General features: G+C 34.9%; 1 protein-coding gene across 1 annotated transcript in view; it reads left to right on the forward strand.

Annotated features, from left to right (window-relative positions):
* Positions 1 to 21,621, forward strand: part of LOC139510101 (amine oxidase [flavin-containing] A-like) — a 69,689-nt gene extending 48,068 nt beyond the window's left edge. Inside the window, exons 11-13 of the mRNA XM_071296356.1 lie at positions 4,491 to 4,588; positions 6,328 to 6,439; positions 21,384 to 21,621. Coding sequence (XP_071152457.1) covers positions 4,491 to 4,588; positions 6,328 to 6,439; positions 21,384 to 21,554 — 381 coding nt within the window. The 3' untranslated portion in view covers positions 21,555 to 21,621. The remainder of the gene's footprint in view (positions 1 to 4,490; positions 4,589 to 6,327; positions 6,440 to 21,383) is intronic.
* Positions 21,622 to 22,319: the final 698 nt, after the last annotated feature.

The following is a 22,319-nucleotide window of genomic DNA, read 5'->3' on the forward strand; positions in this document are numbered from 1 at the left end:
TTTTAGCTCACCTGGCCTAAAAGGCCATGTGAGCTTTTCTCATCACTTGGCGTCCGTCGTCGTCGTCTGTCGTCGTTAACAATTTTTCAAACATCTTCTCCTCTGAAACAACTGAATGGATTTGAATGAAACTTAGCATGATTGTTCCTTAGATTATCCTGCACAAAGTGTGTGCTTCGATTTTTGATCCGTCAAAAAACATGGCCGCCGTTACTTAAAATAGAACATAGGGGTCAAATGCAGTTTTTGGCTTATATCTCAAAAACGAAAGCATTTAGAGCAAATCTGACTGGGTAAAAATGTTCATTAGGTCAAGATCTATCAGCCCTGAAATTTTCAGATGAATCAAACAAACCATTGTTGGGTTGCTGCCACTTAATTGGTAATTTTAAGGAAATTTTGCAGTTTTTGGTCATTATCTTGAATATTATTATAGATAAAGATAAACTGTAAACAGCAAAAATGATCAGCAAAGTAAGATCTACAAATAAGTTAATATGACCAAAATTGTCAATTGACCCCTTAAGGGGTTATTGTCCTTTAATGACAATTTTTCACAATTTGTTCATCATATTTGCTAACTTTAAAAAATCTTCTCCTCTAAAACTACTAAACCAAATTCAACCAAACTTCAACTGAATGATCAGTAGGGTGTATAAAATAAAGTTTGTGCTTTATTTTTTATTTCGTCAAAAAACATGGCCGTCATGGCTAAAAATAGAACACAGGGTAAAATGCAGTTTTTGGCTTATATCTCAAAAACTCCAGCATTTAGAGCAAATAAGACAAGAAGTTAAAGTATTTATTAGGTCAAGGTCTACCTGTCCTGAAATTTTCAGCCGAATTGGGTAACTGGTTTTTCAGGTATAATGCCCCTGAATTGATGATTTTAAAGAAATTTTGCAGTTTTTGGTTATTATCTTGAATATTATTATAGATACAGATAAACTGTTAATAGCAAAAATGTTAAGCAAAGTAAGATCTACAAATAAGTCAATTTGACCAAAATTGTCAATTGACCCCTTAAGGAGTTATTGCCCTTTAAAGACTTTTTTCACAATTTGTTCATCATGTTGACTTACTTTAAAAAATCTTCTCCTTTGAAACTGCTGTATCAATTTCAGCCAAACTTAGGCTAAATGAGTTTCAGAGTATCTAGTATAAATTTTATATTTCATTTCCTTGTATGTCAGAAACATAGCTCCTATGGCTAAAATAGAACATAGGAGAAAATGATGTTTTTTTTGCTTTTGAAGAAAATAGGACGATTCAAAGAACATTTAAATAAATTGAAAAGCCAAAATAATCATTGATGAGAGATTTAACCAAAAAAATTAAGGTGAGCGATTCAGGCTCTTGAGAGCCTCTTGTTTTTTCAATAATTGTCCTGTTCAAAGTTACCCCTTTAATTCAGTTGTTGTCATGTCCCAAATGAATCTCTTCATTTCAATAGTTGTCCTGTCCCAAGTGACCCCAGTAATAAAGTATTTGTCCTGTTCTTAGTGACCCCTTTTATTCATTAGTTGTCCTGTCCCAAGTGACCTCTTTGATTCAGTAATTGTCCTGTACTAAGTGACCACTGTAATTTTAGTAATTATCCTGTTCCAAGTGACCCCTGTAATTCAGTAGTTGTCCTGTCCCAAGTGACCCTTGTAATCTCAGTAGTTGTCATGTCCCAAATGACTCCTGTAATTTCAGTAGTTGTCCTGTCTCAGTTGACCCCTTTATTTCAGTAATTGTCCTGTCCAAAGTGACCATTTTAATTCACTAGTTGGAATGTCTAAAATGACCTTTGTAGTTTCAGTAGTTGCCCTGTCCCCAAGTGATCCCTGTAATTCAGTAGTTGTCCTGTCCCAATTGATTCTTTTATTTCAATAATTGTCCTTTCTAAAGTAACCCCTTTAATTCAGTTGTTGTCATGTCTGAAATGAACCTCGTAATTTCAATAGTGGTCCTGTCCCAAATTACTCCTGAAATTGAGTAGTTGTCCTGTCCCAAGTGATCTGATTTATTCAGTAGTTGTCCTGTCCCAAGTGACCTCTTTGATCCAGTAATTCTCCTGTCCCAAGTGACCACTTTATTTCAGTTATTGAACTGTCCCAAGTGACCTCTTTGATCCAGTAATTGTCCTGTTCCAAGTGACCACTGTAATTCAATAACTGTCCTGTTCCAAGTGACCCCTGTAATTCAGTAGTTGTCCTGTCCCAAGTGACCCTTGTAATCTCAATAGTTGTCATGTTCCAAAGGACTCCTGTAATTTCAGTAGTTGTCCTGTCTCAATTGACCCCTTTGATTCAGTAATTGTCCTGTCCAAAGTGATCATTTTAATTCACTAGTTCCAAAATGACCTTTGTACTTTCAGTAGTTGCCCTGTCCCCAAATGACCCCTCTAATTTCAGTAGTTGTCGTGTCCCAAGTGATCCCTGTTATTCAGTAGTTGTGCTGTCCCAATTTATTCTTTTATTTCAGTTATTGTCCTGTCTCCATGTGACTTCTTTAATTCAGTTGTTGTCATGTCCCAAATGAACGAATTAATTTCAATAGTTGTTTTGTCCCAACTGACTCCTGTAATTAAGTAGCTGTCCTGTCCCAAGTGACCTCTTGTATTCAGTAGTTGTCCTGTCCAAAGTGATCCCTTTAATTCAGTAGTTGTCCTGTCACAATGCCCCTTTGATTCAGTAGTTGATGTTGTCCTGTCCCAAGTGACTTCTTTAATTCAGTAGTTGTCCTGTCCCCAAGTGACCCCTTTAATTCATTAGTTGTCCTGTCCCATGTTACCTCTTTGATTCAGTAGTTGTCCTCTTCCAAGTGACCTCTTATACAGTAGTTGTCCTGTTCGCAAGTGACCCCTTTGATTCAGAAGTTGTCCTGTCCCAATTGACCCCTTTGATTCAGTAGTTGTCCTGTCCGAAAAGACCTCTTTTATTCAGTAGTTGTCCTGTCCCCAATTGATTCCTTTACTTTAGTAGTTGTCCTGTCCCAAGTGACCCCTTTAAATCTGTAGTTGTCCTGTCCCAAGTTATCCTTTTAATTAAGTAGTTGTTTTGTCCAAAATGACCCTTTTAATTTAGTAGTTGTCCTGTCCCAAGTGACCCTTTTAATTCAGTAGTTTTCTTGTACCAAGTGACCCCTTTGATTCAGAAGTTGTCCTGTCCCAAGTGACCCCTTTGATTCAGTAGTTGTCCTGTCTGAAGAGACATTTTTTATTCAGTAGTTGTCCTGTCACAAGTGACCTCCTTTAGTCAGTAGTTGTCCTGTCCCCAATTGATCCCTTTATTTTAGTAGTTGTCCTGTCCCAAGTGACCCCTTTAAATTAGTAGTTGTCCTGTCCTAAGTGACCCTTTTAATTCAGTAGTTGTCTTGTCCCAAGTGGCCCTTTTTATTCAGTAGTTGTCCTGTCCCAAGTGACCCCTTTAATTCAGTAGTTGTCATTGGTCATTGTCTTTCATTAATTGTTTATTGTTTGGTATTAAAAGTACACCTTGTTTTACATGTTTTATTGTTTTACATTTTTTTCATGTTGAGAACTTTTGGTTTTTGCTCATTACTGACATATAGTAATATTACATTTACACCATTTGATTTCTGTTGGATAGTTGTCTTATTGGGAATCATACAGTATCTCCTCATTTTTAGCGGAAGGGCCGAGTGAGCTTTTCTCATCACTTTGTGTCCGTCATCTTCGTCCATCATCGTTTACTTTTTAAAAAATCTTCTCCTCTGAAACTACTGGGCCAAAATCATCATTGGGGTATCTAGTTTAAAAGATATGTCCGGTGACCTAGCCAACCAACCAAGATGGCTGTTAGGGCTAAAAATAGAACATAGGGGTAAAATGTAGATTTTGGCTTATATATCTGAAACCAAAGCATTTAGAGCAAATCTGACATGAGGTAAAATTGTTCATCAGGTCAACATCTATCTGCCCTGAATTGAATTAGACAACCAGTTGTTGGGTTGCTGCCCCTGAATTTGTAATTTTAAGAAAATTTTGCAGCTTTTGGTTATTATCTTGAATATTATTGTAGATAGAGATAAACTGTAAACAGCAATAAATTACAGCAAAGTTAGATCTACAAATAAGTCAACTTGACCAAAATGGAGTAGTTGCCCTTTATAGTCAATTTTTTAACAATTTTCATAAATTTTGTAAATTTTTGTAGATATAAATATTTTTCACTGCCACTTCTGGGCCAAGTTCAATATAGATAGAGATAATTGTAAGCAGCCAGATTGTTCAGTAAGTAAGATCTCCAAACACATCACCAACACCAAAACACAATTTTGTCATGAATCCATTTGTGTCTTTCTTTTAATATGCACATAGACCAAGGTGAGCGACACAGGCTCTTATAATTTATGGATATTTGATTTTATTGCTTTTGCCAAAGTCTGCATAAAACCTTGACAGAATATTTGTGAATAACAATTTTTTGTAACTTTAGAAGTATGATGTGTGATAAACATTAAAATGAACATTTATTTTTCAGCCAATAGGTTATTTGGAGAAAAATTGGATGGCTGAGGAATTTTCTGGTGGATGTTATTCTTCTAATATGCCACCTGGTGTACTGACAACTATGGGCAGGTAACTAGGCCATTGTATACATTTATGAGACTTCGCCTCGAGCAATAGTTGGTATCTCAGGGACAACAAACTTGCTATTACCCTCATAACCAGTCAATAGGTGTATAATTTTTTTTCAATAAGAGAAATCAATCTTAAAACTTGGTACGACTGTTTATCCATGGAAGTCTTGTTTTTGATAAAATGATAAGTGTTGAACAAAACCACAATGATGTATGATGCTAAAATAGTACAATAACACAAACTATTATTGTTATTTGTGAAAATATCCAAAGGTGTTATTTCAACAATGTCTTAGATAAGTTCAAAAATCAATACTGATCTGGTCATCAAACATTATTTCTAGTTTATCCTGCATAATGACAATCACGAAGACCCTTAATTGATGAGCTTTAATAGTGCACGGATACAGGTGATCCCCTCTATCTTGTAAATGACGTCATAAAGTAGCGCATACTTGATGAACTTTTCCTGTGAAGGACATAATTATTAACTCAAAATTGGTCTATTGTAAAGTAGTCCTATACCGGTAATATAAGACTTTGAAGGTTAATATTATTTTAACACTCAACGTTTTTTCTATCACATATTATCTTTTTGCTATCAATGTTGAACCTATAGTCGCTGTCAGCTGAAATACGTAGCGGTTATTGGTAAAAATAATCTAAACTATCAATGTGTTCACTCAAAATATAGTTTTTCACATTCCATTCATAAATCGCATAAAGAAAAACCACTACTGACCTACCTATTAAGTGATCGCACTGTAATAATCCTGACCTTCACTTTTTCATAGACAATTTTGAATGGTGGAATCAGCCATTGTTTTTACTGGAAGTGTTTCCGTGGAGTTCAATTTCATAAAATTTGCATAAAGCGCGGGAAACCTTATCACATCAATGAAAGGAACATTTCAGGAAACTGCATACAGTGACGAATGTCATATGTAAAAAAATGATCCTCATAGAAACAAAGATGGCGGAATTACAATGGAAAATATACTGGAAAATGTGAAGGTCAGGATTATTACAGTGTGATCACTCAAAAGGTAGGTCAGTAGTGGTTTTTCTTTTTGCGATTTATGAATGGAATGTGAAAAACTATATCTCACGTGAACGCGATTGATAGTTTAGATTATTTTTACCGATAACCGCTACGAATTTCAGCTGACGGCGACTATACAGGCTAGCGCAGAACCTTTAAGGAATATTTCTTATGTCTATTGACTGCTTAACACTAATAAACTCAATCTGCACAGTTCTTCTTGAATTTTTTTACACTCTGTTTTGTGTAGTTATGGAGGGTTAGGATGAAGTTTGAAATAAAATAGGCAGGACATGAGTTTTGAGTAACAACAAAAAAGGCAGGATGAGATACTTTGCAAACAAAAATAAAGATAGGGTGACAATTTAGGTTAAAAAAAAAGTCAGGATTAAAAAAAACTCACTGATTTGTAGACAGGCATTACATGCACTCCTGATGCAACTGTTTATTGAAATATTATTGACTCTGAGTTGCTTTTTTGTTTTAAACTTTGAAAAGCACCCAGTAATATAATTCTAAAAAAGAGAGGCAAAAGATACCATAGGGACATTCAAACATTTGAGTTAAAAATGACCTGACAATGCCATGGCTTAAAATGAAAAAGACAAACAAAAGTACATTAAACAACATAGAAAACCAAATCCTGAGTGACATGAAGTTGAACCCCATCAAAAACATTTAACTAACTTTTGCAGATGTTTGCGAGAACCACACGGAAGAATTCATTTTGCTGGATCTGAAACAGCAACAAAATGGGCAGGATATATGGATGGTGCAATTCAGGCAGGATACAGAGCAGCTAAAGAGGTCTGTCACTTTGAAAAAATACTATTTTGTAACTTGTCATATTGTGTTAGGCTGTGGGCCCCTTGTCTAATTAATTTAGGATTTTGTTTCATTTATTTTTGTCTAACAATCCCAGTTTAACAATTTTAAATAACCCTTTGAATGTATGATTTGAAGTAATAGTCAGGCATCAAATTTCCCCTTTTACCAAGTGTAAACAAAAGTGAGCATACACTATTTTATTGTCAATCATGACTAGTCTCATCCTATTTTTGAGCTATCATTAGTGTCAATTGTAGTATTATCATGAAAATCATAATTTAATAATGATCATGAAGGGTATCCCATTTCCTAGCCTGTCATCCTAATCCAATACAATACTTTGTTGATATACAGCATTATTAATTAACTGGTGATTCAGGATTTTTATCAATAATGTGTTGATTAGATTTGCTAAATTATTCAAAATTTACTTTTCATATGAGGGTAAATTAATTCTCATTAAATACATTACAAATATCACTGTGTCTAAACCACACCAGCAAAGTTTGTTCGGACTCGATGGTATCTAACATCGGGCACAATGATGGAACATCAATAGACAGAAGAAGATAGATTTCTCCTTTTTTCTATTTTTTTTCATGATATCAAAGAATATATATACATATACAACTATTTTCTATTGTGATATGCAATATTTTCTACAACTGTTCTATATTAACGGAGAAATAAGTAAAAATGCATGTCAAAATGACGAATTGAATGAACCTTGCCTCGAAATTGTTAAATTTCTCGTTAAATTGTTCACATTGTACGAAAAGAAAGGTACGGGAAGATAGATACTGACACGGAGATTGCAAAACTAGTCATTGTGAGCATCTCAATACTTGTATCTCTGTGTATGGAACGAAAGGGTCATGTCAAAATGGAACTGGCTGGTTTCATCAATGTTTTCCACCCGTTTTCGTCATAGATTTCACAATGCATTGGTCAAATAAAAATATCATAATTGCATTACATTATAATTGATTATTTAACTTCAGCGTTGAAAAGGAGTTTTGTGGGTCGTTGGAAAACAACGTCTTTCACCGGACAACAGCTTATTATTTATATGAGTCTCAGATTCAAATAAATAATAAGCAAACACTTAAATTCCTACTCTTATAAAACACAAATATTTTAATTTTACTTTGCATCCCGAATTTTTTTAACAGGAGTTTGAGGTTCAAGCTCTCTAAATATGCGTTTTCTATATGAGTTATGGGAAAATATGTTGAACATGTTTAAACTTGAAATTAAAGTTTACGGTCTTAAAAATCGAAACACACAATTGATATGTGATTTTCTTGCACAAAAGGATGGACACCTTTATAAGTAATCTAATCATTCTATGTATGTAATCTTTTCTATCATCGTTAAAAATAAATCTTCTTAAGAATAAACGTTGATATTAAGACAAATGTATATGCATGCATAATCGACATAGAAAATGAATGTAGGATTACAACTACCATGCATTAAAATAAAATTTATCTATCACTAATTGTAACTACATGTAAAGGTGTCATACCACCAATTAAAAGTCCCTATCTGTTCAACCAAATTTTGCAATTTTCACAGCTTTCTAAATATTTTACCTTAAGTTTAACTTCATAGAAACTAGGTATATCCTGAATTGTACAGGTGTCACCTTTCTGCATGCCAATTTTCAACATACATTCAAAATCATATAAGAAAGCAGAGAGCTTCCGAAAGGAGGTACCACTAAAAATAACCCCTGGTTTTCTGGAAATCTTAAATTAGTATACTATGGAGCGCATTAATCCTCAATTTTTAATGCAAACTCATAGACAGGTAAATTTTGGCTCAAAATGGTCTTAATATATTTCTCTTTCAACAAAACTTTCATTTCTGCAAATTTGTTGGTTATTTTAGGTGAACAATGACATCAAATGCACTTTTTTTCCACATATTATCTTTTTTCCGAGTAGGCCTACTTTCACATACGTTCTAAATTTGAGGGAGTAATTGGTGGTATGACACCTATACTGCTATGTACAAATTAGTATAATAGTCTCAGGTCATCGACAAAATTCAATAATAATTATTTTGTTAACATTAATTAAAAAAAAAACCAGGTCTGTACTGTCGCCATTGTGTTATGGTGATTGTACCCTGACGTTGGTCAATATATTTTGACAATATATACGGACAGACGGATTCAGTTTATTTCAAAGTGGACGTTATTCGAACAGCTTTTACATACCGCTGAGTTGAACAATATTTGATTATTTTTTGCTTTACAAAATCGTTAAATACATGAATCAATATAGTTTTGGCAACCAAAGGTGGGGTCGTTGGCGTGCAACCTATACATCTTCCAGATTCGCCACTTATCTTTTAAAGTGTATACTGAATTAAAATATTGTAAGAAATGAGAAAACAGGGACACCCGGGAAATCGGATTATGTGAGTTGGATTATGCTTATTATAAACATTCTCCTTGATATTTTTAAACAAGCATAGTGATTCGAATTCATAGCGTTTTGAACTATTTGTATAAAGCTGCATATTTCAAAAGTTAGAAGGTTTGACTGGAACATATACAAGTATGGTACACAGATCTAACGATTTCTTTCTTGTTTATAATAAACATAATCCAACTCACATAATACGATTTCGCGGATGTCCCTGTTTTCTTATTTCTTACAATATTTTAATTTCAGTATACACTTTATGAGATAAGTGACGAATTTCAATTTCTTTTTATCGATTTCTATACACTTTTTTCAAATATATATAAAAGTTATATAGCAAAAATGATAAGGAAGACAAAATATACAAATAAGTCGACTTGGCCGACATCCTAATAAACTTATTGACCTTTAATTACAAGGTTTTTTTTCCATTTCTTTACGTTTTTACACGCCCGTCACAATTTTGACAGGACGTATTATTGTATACATCCATCTGTCCGTCTGTCCGCCCACCTGTCCGTTCGTCCGTCCTTTCATCCGTCTGTTCCTCGATCTATCAGTCTTTCGGTTCGTCCGTCCGTCTATTTATCCGTCTATCTGTCTGTCCAGCATAAACATGTCGCACCGTAACTTGAGGACAGCTTATCTTATTTTCTTAAAATTTAACATAGTTATTTCTTATAATGGTCAAACGATCTGTAAACCTTTTAGTGAAAATCAAATTAAATCTTTTTGAGTTACAGGAAATGTAAGTGAAACAGGAATGTGGGTTTTTTTAACATGTCGAGCTATATCTCAAAAACGAAGTATTTTAACTGCATCAAACTTTACATACTTCTTAGTTATATAAATCTTTTAAACTTCTGTTTACTTTTTGGTGATGTTCAAAATTTTGGTTTAGAGTGATTGATTTTTCTCATCACGTCGTCCGTCGTCCGTCGTCGTCCTGCGTTAACTTTTACAAAAATCTTCTCCTCTGAAACTACCGGTCCAAATTTAACCAAACTTGGCCACAATCATCATTGGGGTATCTAGTTTAAAAAATGTGTCCGGTAACCCGGCCAACCAACCAAGATGGCCGCAATGGCTAAAAATAGAACATAGGGGTAAAATGCAGTTTTTGGCTTATAGTCCAGCGGATATCAGAATAATTGATCACTTTATGGTAAAAGCATGAAACTTGGCATAGTGAAAGATTAAGGGGTATAGACAAAATTCAGATATGGAGCCACGAAAAAAATCCAATATGGCTGCCAAATTCAAGATGGCCAACATTAGTATAACATAATTCACTTGATGAAGTCTTCCTATTTTAATGAGTTCAGAAGATGTCACAAACTTAAGGAAATACAATTAAGATATGTCAATTATTATTTTTTTAAACATTATAATACAGAAATCATCAAAATGGCGTCCAAATTCAAAATGGCGCGTCAAAATGTCTAAGTTTGACAGTATTCGTATATATACACCATCATTGTGTGATAGAAAGTTACCAAATCCGTGAAACTGATCATTTGATATTGAAAAAGGCCTACAATGTATCATTAATGCCTGGGTGCATAGATAATATTTTCAAAATGGCGGCAATATTCAAAATGGCGCCGTTTAACAAGTCAAAATTTGACGTTTGTTTTTAAATATGGTATAAAAATGATTAAAAAATAAATCATTTATTTCAATACAAGCACGTATATACAAACATATTATTATTTAATGTAACCGGTGACATTAACTATGAAATAAAAATGGCCGATACAGTTCAAAATGGCGTCTTTGACGAGTTCTTATTTTTCATAGTTACAGGTACTGACCTTAGAAAATTTCACAATTTTCCTGAAATGAAAAAAAAACAACATATGCAGTATTGAATCAGTGCAAAGAGTATTTCTTTTTTAGAAATGAGATAAGAAATAAAAAAACAACTCACAAGTAACTATTTAACATAACAACAGATTAAAATTATAATTAAAATATGATACAAATGCAGGAAAATCAAAAGAAAGCACAGTCACAATCAGTTTCTCTTTCACAGTCCGGTGAGCAGTTGCATAATACTGCTTTCAAGAATTTACATGCTCTTCGACATCCTTTCTTACATCCACAGTGGATGAGCTCTTGGCATAACATTGAAGCTTCAGCAAGCACAGACCAGAATAGTACCCATGTACCATCAAGTTTTTGCCAACCAAATAAATCTGGTGATGGCATACTTGAATTTGCAACTAAACAATTGCCCCAAATACCACTACCTTGGTAAGCTGCACGTTTCGTATGTTCAATGAAGAAGTGCATCTCGTGTTGGAGGAAAATTGTCAATTGTTCTTCTCTTCTGCGCGAATAACTGTTTTCTTAACTCATTCACCATATTAGCTGTACTAGACCGATCATACAAAAGCACAACATATCGTTCTATTACTTTTAACAATTTTAAAATTTCCACTTTATTTGGATTTTCAATAACCTGCAGAAATGCTTCTGACAACTCCTCATATACGGACCATGTGTCCCAAGCTGATTTCGTACCTTTCTCAGAAAAAGCTGAGACTGTGCCACAACCGAGAAATGAATGGAACAGTGGAAAGACTTTTAATTTCAATGGTCCTAGAGCAAGGCACAATCCATGAATTTAAATATAAAGGAAGTTCTTTCCAGTGCCAAAACCTTGAGGACATATCAATTGAAAGTTCTCCTTCAACTAATGGGATATCTGGTTCGCTGAATCTTAGTACAGCTGATGGAAGATTTGAATAACCTTCTGGTAAAAAAGAGACACTCTCTTTGACTGGCATTTCAACATAGGTTCAGATTGGTCAAATGTTTGAACAACGCTTTGAACATCCTCTAAAATATGTTGGAATAAAGATATACCATGGAATGAATCTTTTAACGAGATACTGCTTGAATTGTGATCAATGTTGTCTACAGCAAACGAAGTAAATACATTTTGTAGTGGATTGGTAGGGCAAACAATACCTTCTTGGACATAACGACGACAAGCATCATTGGCCATGGAAGTAGAAATTTCGAACACTCGGTCGTAGGAGACAGACAGTCCAAGTTTGAAGAAAGTATCTACTAGATCACGTTTGCTAGTCTTACATGTATCATGATTCCCAAATGAGCATAAACTGGAGGTTATTGATCTTTCATGTGACGGTTGGATAGTTTCTTTGTACAACTATAAGTCAGAAGTTGTGCTATTGTTAATGTCGACTGAGAATATGAACGATCCTGAATGTTGGGTCCAAACTGAATCATGCTGACAAAGTAAGCAATGACTTGGGTACAGAAGCTTCCTGATATCCCTTTGGGAAGGTTCCTTTAAATTCTGAATTTGATGCGAAAATATCTACGAACAAACGTAGCTGCTTTTGATATGTTGACAAACTACTCATTATCAAAGTCTTCTAAGCAGACTCTCTTCAATGCAGGACCTATGTCATCTTTGAAAGCAAGAATGTTTTCAAGACCTTGTTTGTAAGCATTTAAGTTAGGGAAATTACAATTCTGTATTTTAGTCGTGTACTATTAACTCGAGATGAAACATCTGCACCTAGACATGTTATTCTTTCCGTATAAAGTTTACATAGATCTGATAACTTGTAAACACCTATGGTCTCATCGCATGACCTTGTTTCATTTATATAAGAGACTAGTTCTGAAAATGCAATACCATAGTTTTGACTTTCATTCTTAGATTCGACATCTACATTTTTCATTTTAATTCGAGATGAACGATTATATAAGAAAACAAAACATTTAGAGTGGTACTTTGCTTCCTGTGCAATTAGAACACCAGCACTTAACTTTGCAAGTAACAACGTGTCAATTAATTTTACTGCACATTCTCTCACACGTGTATCTTGTCGAAACGTTGAGGACTCATGAAGGGCTTCTTGGGCATTTTCATTACAGAAAAAGCACACAGACGGGTTACTAGTGGACTGAACGGAAAAGCTATGTCTAGTTTTCTTTTTAGATGTGGTTGCTTTATTATCTATTATCTCAAGTGAGGTTGGGTTTTCTGCTCTATCCAACTTTGTCCTGTTCAGTTTAAGTTGCAAGATGTGTGCCAACATGCCTTTTGGTCAATGAAAGACTGTGCTATTCCAGATCCCTCGTCTAAGTTTTCAATGCACACATTAATGCATTCAGGCATCAATCGTAATTCTTGAAACTTCTTAGTATTGTCAGCTAAAGATTGATAACCAGCACCAACATTGAGACGTTTAGAATCAAATGGGCATATACGTTTTTCATCTATTATTTCTTGGCATAGGATGCAATTTGCCCAATCAATATTATTTAATTTAGTCGGTTTGTCATATTCTACACTTGATACCCTGAACGTCTTTTCAGTAGCCATGTTGTAAGAAATATGATCGTAAATCAGTTTATATATTCCTTGTGGATAACTTCTGTATGTCAGACGCATGTTTGGTCTACAAATGACGTATCAGTGACGCTTGAATCGAAAAAGTTTAAAAGACAAACAAAAAGTTTTGCAAAGCACAAATATTTGTTGATTATTAATAGCTTTCTAGATATACACGATATAGTTTCTGATAATAAGACTTTTGACGGCCATTTCGAATTTGTCGGCCATTAAAGAATTATTTTTGATTGTTCCATATTCAGAAAAGATTAATTAGCATCATAACTAGCAATATGCAAAGTTTTGTGCTTTTATTATCAAATGATCATTTATACCAATTTTTTTGGACTCTGCCTCATGACTGTTGGTGGCCATTTTGAATTTGTCGGCCATTATGGAATTATTTTGATTGTTCCATATTCATTAAAGATTAATAAGCACCATAACTAGCAATATGCAAAGTGTTATGCTTTTATTTCCAAATGATAAATTATACCATATTTTTGGACTCTGCCTCATGACTGTTGGCGGCCATTTTGAAATTGGCGGCCATTATGGAATTTTATTTTGATTGTTCCATATTCAGAAAAGATTTTAATAATCATCATAACTAGCAATATGCAAAGTTTTGTGCTTTTATTTTCAAATGTTAAATTATACTATATTTTTGAACTCTGCTTCATGACTGTTGGCGGCCATTTTGAAATTGGTGGCCATTGTGGATTATTTTTTTGATGGCTCCATATTCAAAAATGTTTATAAACATCATAACTAACACTGTGCAAAGTTTCATGCTTTAACCATAAAGTGATCAATTGTCCCAAAATATTGGACTTAGCTGCTGGACTATTATAACTCAAAAACCAAAGCATTTAGAGCAAATCTGACATGGGTAACATTGTTTATCAGGTCAAGATCTATCTGCCCTGAAATTTTCAGATGAATCGGACATTTCGTTGTTGGGTTGCTGCCCCTGAAATGGTAATTTTAAGGAAATTTTGCTGTTTTTGGTTACTATCTTGAATATTATTATAGATAGAGATAAACTGTGAACAGCAATAATGTTCAGCAAAGTAAGATCTACAAATAAGTCAACATGACCAAAATGGTCAGTTGACCACTTTAGGAGTTATTGCCCTTTATAGTCAATTTTTAACCATTTTTCGTAAATCTTAGTAATCTTTTAGAAAAATCTTCTTCTCTGAAACTACTGGGCCAAATTTAACCAAACTTCGCCATAATCATCATTGGGGTATCTAGTTTAAAAAAGGGTCCGGTGACCCGGCCAACCAACCAAGATGGCCGCCATGGCTAAAAATAGAACATAGGGGTAAAATGCAGTTTTTGGCTTATAACTCAAAAACCAAAGCATTTAGAGCAAATCTGACCGGAAGTAAAAATGTTGATCAGGTCACGATCTATCTGACCTGGAATTTTCAGATGAATCGGTTAATCGGTTGTTAGGTTGCTGCCCCTGAATTGGTAATTTTGAGGAAATTTTGCTGTTTTTTTGTTATTATCTTGAATATTATTATAGATAGAGATAAACTGTAAACAGCAATAATGTACAGCAAAGTAAGAACTAAAAATAAGTCAGTATGACCAAAATAGTCAATTGACCCCTAAGGAGTTATTGCCCTTCATAGTCAATTTTTAACAATTTTCTTAAAATTTGAAGATATTTTCCACAGAAAGTACTGTTATAGATAGAGATAATTGTAAGCAGCAAGAATGTTTAGTAAAGTAAGATCTACAAACACATCACCATCACCAAAACACAATTTTGTCATGATTTGAGCGACACAGGCTGATTAGAGCCTCTAGTTTTGGTAAAACAAAAGGGGGGGGGGTCACTTATTGCAATGTATCTCAAAACCTATTTATGATTATTGTTTAAATTTTACTCACTTCTTATTAATATTAATCTTAAGATCTCTATACTTTTTGGTGATGATTCATACTTTTATTATTAAAAAAAGAATAGAGGTTTTCACATAGTGCGCCCTATCTCAGAAACTATTTCTGATTATTGCATATAATGTCACTCACAAGACGACGGGCGTATCATGCGATCATGGCGCAGCTGTTTATTGCCAATTATGGTACAAAATTCCCCTCGTTAACAAATTTAAAATTAGTTTGAAGTTAAGTGAAATAAGGGATGCGTCTTTCATTAGGAAACCATAATTACCTATGTCCAAACGTGCCCGTTTAAAATAGATTTTAACACGCCAAGTTTACTTTACAATAAATATATATTTAAATTCTCAAAAGACAATGTTCAGATCGGACAACCCGTTGTTGGGTTGCTGCCCCTAAATTGGTAATTTTAAGGAAATTTCACTGTTTTGGGTTATTATCTTGAATATTATTATAGATAGAGATAAACTTTAAACAGTAATAATGTACAGCAAAGTAAGATTTACACATCAGTCAACATGACTGAAATGGTCAATTGACCCCCTAAGGAGTTATTGTCCTTTATAGTCAATTTTTAAAAATTTTATAAAATTTGTAAATTTTTACTAACATTTTCCACTGAAACTACTGGGCCAAGTTCATTATAGATAACTGTAAGCAGCAAGAATGTTCAGTAAAGTAAGACGTACAAACACATCACCATCACCAAAACACAATTTGTCATGAATCCATCTGCTTCCTTTGTTTAATATTCACATAGACCAAGGTGAGCGACACAGGCCCTTTAGAGCCTCTAGTTATTAATTTGTTTGTTTAAAAAAAAAAAAAAAACGGGTGATATATATAGACGAAACCGGGTGATTGTGTAGTAAACAACATTGACGAAACCGGTTTATTTTAATTTGACATGACCCTTTTCTTTCGTTCCATACACAGAAATACAAGTATTGAGATGCTCATAATAACTAAATTTGCAATCTTCGTGTCAGTATCTATCTTCCCGTACTTTTTTTTCCGTACCATGTGAACAATTTAACGAGAAATTAAACAATTTCGAGGCAAGGTTCACTCAATTGGTCATTTTGACATGCATTTTTACTTATTTCTCCGTTAATATAGAACGGTTGTAGAAAATATTGCATATCACAATAGAAAATAGTTGTATATGTATATATATTCTTTGATATCATAAAAAAATAATAAAATAAGGAGAAACCTATCTTTCTTCTGTCTATAGAGGTTCCGTCATTGTGCCGTTTGTTAGACACCATCGAGTCCGAATAAATTTTGCCGGTGTGGTTTAGACACAGTGAATATTTCCTGCTATATGTCAAAAAATCACATAATCCCACGGTGTATCGTTCTAACAACCAGTTGAAGAAATGATGAGGTTGTATTTCCCCTGGCTCTACAGTTAAGCAGTGAGCCAGGATCCCAGGCTATCCCATTTCTATCATATAGAGTAATATATTTGTATGACACCCTTGCATCCTCTGCACATTAATAAATTATTTTTATCGTCATGTAGGGTACCCCATTCCATCCTCTTATACAGTGATATGCTGGTATGACAAGCTTGCATCTTCTGTACATAAATAAATTAGTGTTATCATCATGTAGGGTACTCGTCTCCATCCCAACTTCCTATACAGCTCTATACAGTGATATGCTGGTATGACATGCTTGCATCTTTGGTACATAAATAAATTAGTTTTATCGTCATGTAGGCTACCCCATTCCATCCTCTTATACAGTGAAATGCTTGTATGACATGCTAGCATCCTCTGCGCATTAATAAATTAGTGTTATCATCATGTAGGGTACCCCATTCATCCTCCTATACAGTGATATGCTGGTATGACATGCTAGCATCCTCTGTACATAGATAAATTAGTGTTATCATCATGTAGGGTACCCCATTCCATCCTCTTATACAGTGAAATGCTTGTATGACATGCTAGCATCCTCTGCGCATTAATAAATTAGTGTTATCATCATGTAGGGTACCCCATTCATCCTCCTATACAGTGATATGCTGGAATGACACGCTTGCATCCTCTGTACATAGATAAATTAGTGTTATCATCATGTAGGGTACCCCATTCCATCTTCCTCCTATACAGTGATATGCTGGTATGACATGCTAGCATCCTCTGTACATAGATAAATTAGTGTTATCATCATGTAGGGTACCCCATTCCATCCTCCTATACAGTGATATGCTTGTATGACATGCTAGCATCCTCTGTACATAGATAAATTAGTGTTATTGTCATGTAGGGTACCCCATTCCATCCTCCTATACAGTGATATGCTTGTATGACATGCTTGCATCCTCTGTACATAGATAAATTAGTGTTATCGTCATGTAGGGTACCCCATTCCATCTTCCTCCTATACAGTGATATGCTGGTATGACATGCTAGCATCCTCTGTACATAGATAAATTAGTGTTATCATCATGTAGGGTACCCCATTCCATCCTCTTTTACAGTGATATGCTGGTATGACAGGCTTGCATCCTCTGTACATAGATAAATTAGTGTTATTGTCATGTAGGGTACCCCATTCCATCCTCTTATACAGTGATATGCTTGTATGACATGCTAGCATCCTCTGCGCATTAATAAATTAGTGTTATCATCATGTAGGGTACCCCATTCATCCTCCTTTACAGTGATATGCTGGTATGACAGGCTTGCATCCTCTGTACATAGATAAATTAGTGTTATTGTCATGTAGGGTACCCCATTCCATCCTCCTATACAGTGATATGCTTGTATGACACGCTTGCATCCTCTGTACATAGATAAATTAGTGTTATCGTCATGTAGGGTATCCCATTCCATCCTCCTATACAGTGATATGCTTGTATGACACGCTTGCATCCTCTGTACATAGATAAATTAGTGTTATTGTCATGTAGGGTACCCCATTCCATCCTCTTATACAGTGATATGCTTGTATGACATGCTAGCATCCTCTGTACATAGATAAATTAGTGTTATTGTCATGTAGGGTACCCCTTTCCATCCTCCTATACAGTGATATGCTTGTATGACACGCTTGCATCCTCTGTACATAGATAAATTAGTGTTATCGTCATGTAGGGTATCCCATTCCATCCTCCTATACAGTGATATGCTTGTATGACACGCTTGCATCCTCTGTACATAGATAAATTAGTGTTATTGTCATGTAGGGTACCCCATTCCATCCTCTTTTACAGTGATATGCTGGTATGACAGGCTTGCATCCTCTGTACATAGATAAATTAGTGTTATTGTCATGTAGGGTACCCCATTCCATCCTCTTATACAGTGATATGCTTGTATGACATGCTAGCATCCTCTGCGCATTAATAAATTAGTGTTATCATCATGTAGGGTACCCCATTCATCCTCCTTTACAGTGATATGCTGGTATGACAGGCTTGCATCCTCTGTACATAGATAAATTAGTGTTATCATCATGTAGGGTACCCCATTCCATCCTCTTATACAGTGAAATGCTTGTATGACATGCTAGCATCCTCTGCGCATTAATAAATTAGTGTTATCATCATGTAGGGTACCCCATTCATCCTCCTATACAGTGATATGCTGGAATGACACGCTTGCATCCTCTGTACATAGATAAATTAGTGTTATCATCATGTAGGGTACCCCATTCCATCTTCCTCCTATACAGTGATATGCTGGTATGACATGCTAGCATCCTCTGTACATAGATAAATTAGTGTTATCATCATGTAGGGTACCCCATTCCATCCTCCTATACAGTGATATGCTTGTATGACATGCTAGCATCCTCTGTACATAGATAAATTAGTGTTATTGTCATGTAGGGTACCCCATTCCATCCTCCTATACAGTGATATGCTTGTATGACATGCTTGCATCCTCTGTACATAGATAAATTAGTGTTATTGTCATGTAGGGTACCCCATTCCATCCTCTTATACAGTGATATGCTTGTATGACACGCTTGCATCCTCTGTACATAGATAAATTAGTGTTATTGTCATGTAGGGTACCCCTTTCCATCCTCCTATACAGTGATATGCTTGTATGACACGCTTGCATCCTCTGTACATAGATAAATTAGTGTTATCGTCATGTAGGGTATCCCATTCCATCCTCCTATACAGTGATATGCTTGTATGACACGCTTGCATCCTCTGTACATAGATAAATTAGTGTTATTGTCATGTAGGGTACCCCATTCCATCCTCTTTTACAGTGATATGCTGGTATGACAGGCTTGCATCCTCTGTACATAGATAAATTAGTGTTATTGTCATGTAGGGTACCCCATTCCATCCTCTTATACAGTGATATGCTTGTATGACATGCTAGCATCCTCTGCGCATTAATAAATTAGTGTTTTCATCATGTAGGGTACCCCATTCATCCTCCTTTACAGTGATATGCTGGTATGACAGGCTTGCATCCTCTGTACATAGATAAATTAGTGTTATCGTCATGTAGGGTATCCCATTCCATCCTCCTATACAGTGATATGCTTGTATGACACGCTTGCATCCTCTGTACATAGATAAATTAGTGTTATTGTCATGTAGGGTACCCCATTCCATCCTCTTATACAGTGATATGCTTGTATGACATGCTAGCATCCTCTGCGCATTAATAAATTAGTGTTATTGTCATGTAGGGTAACCCATTCATCTTCCTTTACAGTGATATGCTGGTATGACAGGCTTGCATCCTCTGTACATAGATAAATTAGTGTTATTGTCATGTAGGGTACCCCATTCCATCCTCCTATACAGTGATATGCTTGTATGACACGCTTGCATCCTCTGTACATAGATAAATTAGTGTTATCGTCATGTAGGGTATCCCATTCCATCCTCCTATACAGTGATATGCTTGTATGACACGCTTGCATCCTCTGTACATAGATAAATTAGTGTTATTGTCATGTAGGGTACCCCATTCCATCCTCTTATACAGTGATATGCTTGTATGACATGCTAGCATCCTCTGCGCATTAATAAATTAGTGTTATCATCATGTAGGGTACCCCATTCATCCTCCTTTACAGTGATATGCTTGTATGACATGCTAGCATCCTCTGCGCTTTAATAAATTAGTGTTATTGTCATGTAGGGTACCCCATTCATCCTCCTATACAGTTATATGCTGGTATGACATGCTTGCATCCTCTGTACATAAATAAATTAGTGTTATTGTCATGTAGGGTAACCCATTCATCTTCCTATACAATGATATGCTGGTATGACACGCTTGCATCCTCTGTACATAAATAAATTAGTGTTATTGTCATGTAGGGTACCCCATTCATCTTCCTATACAATGATATGCTGGTATGACACGCTTGCATCCTCTGTACACAAATAACATTTTTTGTTGTCATAAAAATTCAGGGAAATCAACCAATCAATTGACTGGATTTTGGTGTTTCAACCACCAAATTTGAACTCCTAGTATTGAGTAAAGTTTTATGACCAAGAACCCTGGTCACCTACTCACAACTCAAATAGATGTGACAAGGCTTTTATAAAGTGCAGGGTTGACCATATTTTATTATACCCCAGTTTAGTCAACCCTTTTGCTACTGCTTTACATAAAGGTGGTTGTTTATGTATATATAATAGAAATAAGATGTGGTATGGGTGTCAATTAGACTTTTCTTCACCACAACGTGTAAAAAGTAAACAATTATAGGTTAAATTACTGCCTTTAACACTGTGCCATGTCTCACACCAAACAGCAGGCCATGTAGGGCCTAAAATTGACTGGTGTAAAACAATTCAAACAGGAAGATCAGGTGTCTAAACTATATGAAAAAACAAGAAACACTTATGAACCACTGAACAACCAACACTGAACAACAAGTATAATACCATATAAATTGCTTTATACATGTATTTGTTTTTCATTCATATTTTTTGTACAGAAATAAGGCCATAAGTTTTCCCGTTTGAATAGTTTTAAATTTGTCATTTTGGGGCCTTTTATAGCTGAATATGCGGTATGGGTATGCCTAATTGTTGATGGCTGTACGGTGGCTTATAATTATTAATTTCTGTGTCATTTGGTTTCTTGTCGAGATTTGTCTCATTGGCAATCATACCAATTCTTCTTTCTTATATTTATGAACACATTATCAAAGATATATTAAAATACTTGTTTGTATATGACAGGTGATACAGAGAAAAGAAGGAAAAGCCATCCCAGTTATAGATGAAGAGCCACCAATGGTTGTAGAGAGAGACTGGATAGAGAATTGGTTACCTTCAGTTAAAGGATTACTCTCTTCTGTAACTGTTGGAGTGTTTAGTGTTGGTGCAGTTCTCTTGTGGAAATTGATATAAACTTCTATTTTTAATGCAATGACAATCTGTAAAAAATCAGTTAAAACTCATAAATGTTTTAAAATACTGGTAGGCTTGTAACTTTATGATGAAAAGCAGCAATAAAAGTGCTGTTCTTTTGCTTTTTATACGACCGCAAAAATTGAAAATTTTTTGGTCGTATATTGGTATGACGTTGACGTCGTTGTCCCAAGACATTTGGTTTTCGCACTGTAACTTTAGTATAAGTAAACAGAAATCTATGAAATTTAAACACAAGGTTTATGACCATAAAAGAAAAGTTGGGATTGCTTTTGGGAGTTTTAGTTCCAACAGTTTAGGAATTAGGGGCCAAAAAGGGCCCAAATAAGCATTTTTCTTGGTTTACGCACAATAACTTTAGTACAATGTATAAGTAAACAGATATCTTTGAAATTTCAAAATAAGGTTTATGACAACAAAAGGAAGGTTGGGATTGATTTTGGGAGTTTTGGTCCAAACAGTTTAGGAATTAGGGGCCAAAAGGGTCCAAAATTAAACTTTGTTTGATTTCATCAAAAATGAATTATTGGGGTTCTTTGATATGCCAAATCTAACCGTGTATTCAGATTCTTAATTTTTGGTCCTGTTTTCAAATTGGTCTACATTAAGGTCCAAAGGGTTCAAAATTAAACTAAGCTTGATTTTAACAAAAATTGAATTCTTGGTGTTCTTTGATATGCTGAATCTAAACATGTACTTAGATTTTTGATTATGGGCCCAGTTTTCAAGTTGGTCCAAATCGGG

Source organism: Mytilus edulis, chromosome 2 (genome assembly GCF_963676685.1).
Source record: "Mytilus edulis chromosome 2, xbMytEdul2.2, whole genome shotgun sequence".
NCBI lineage: Eukaryota > Metazoa > Mollusca > Bivalvia > Mytilida > Mytilidae > Mytilus > Mytilus edulis.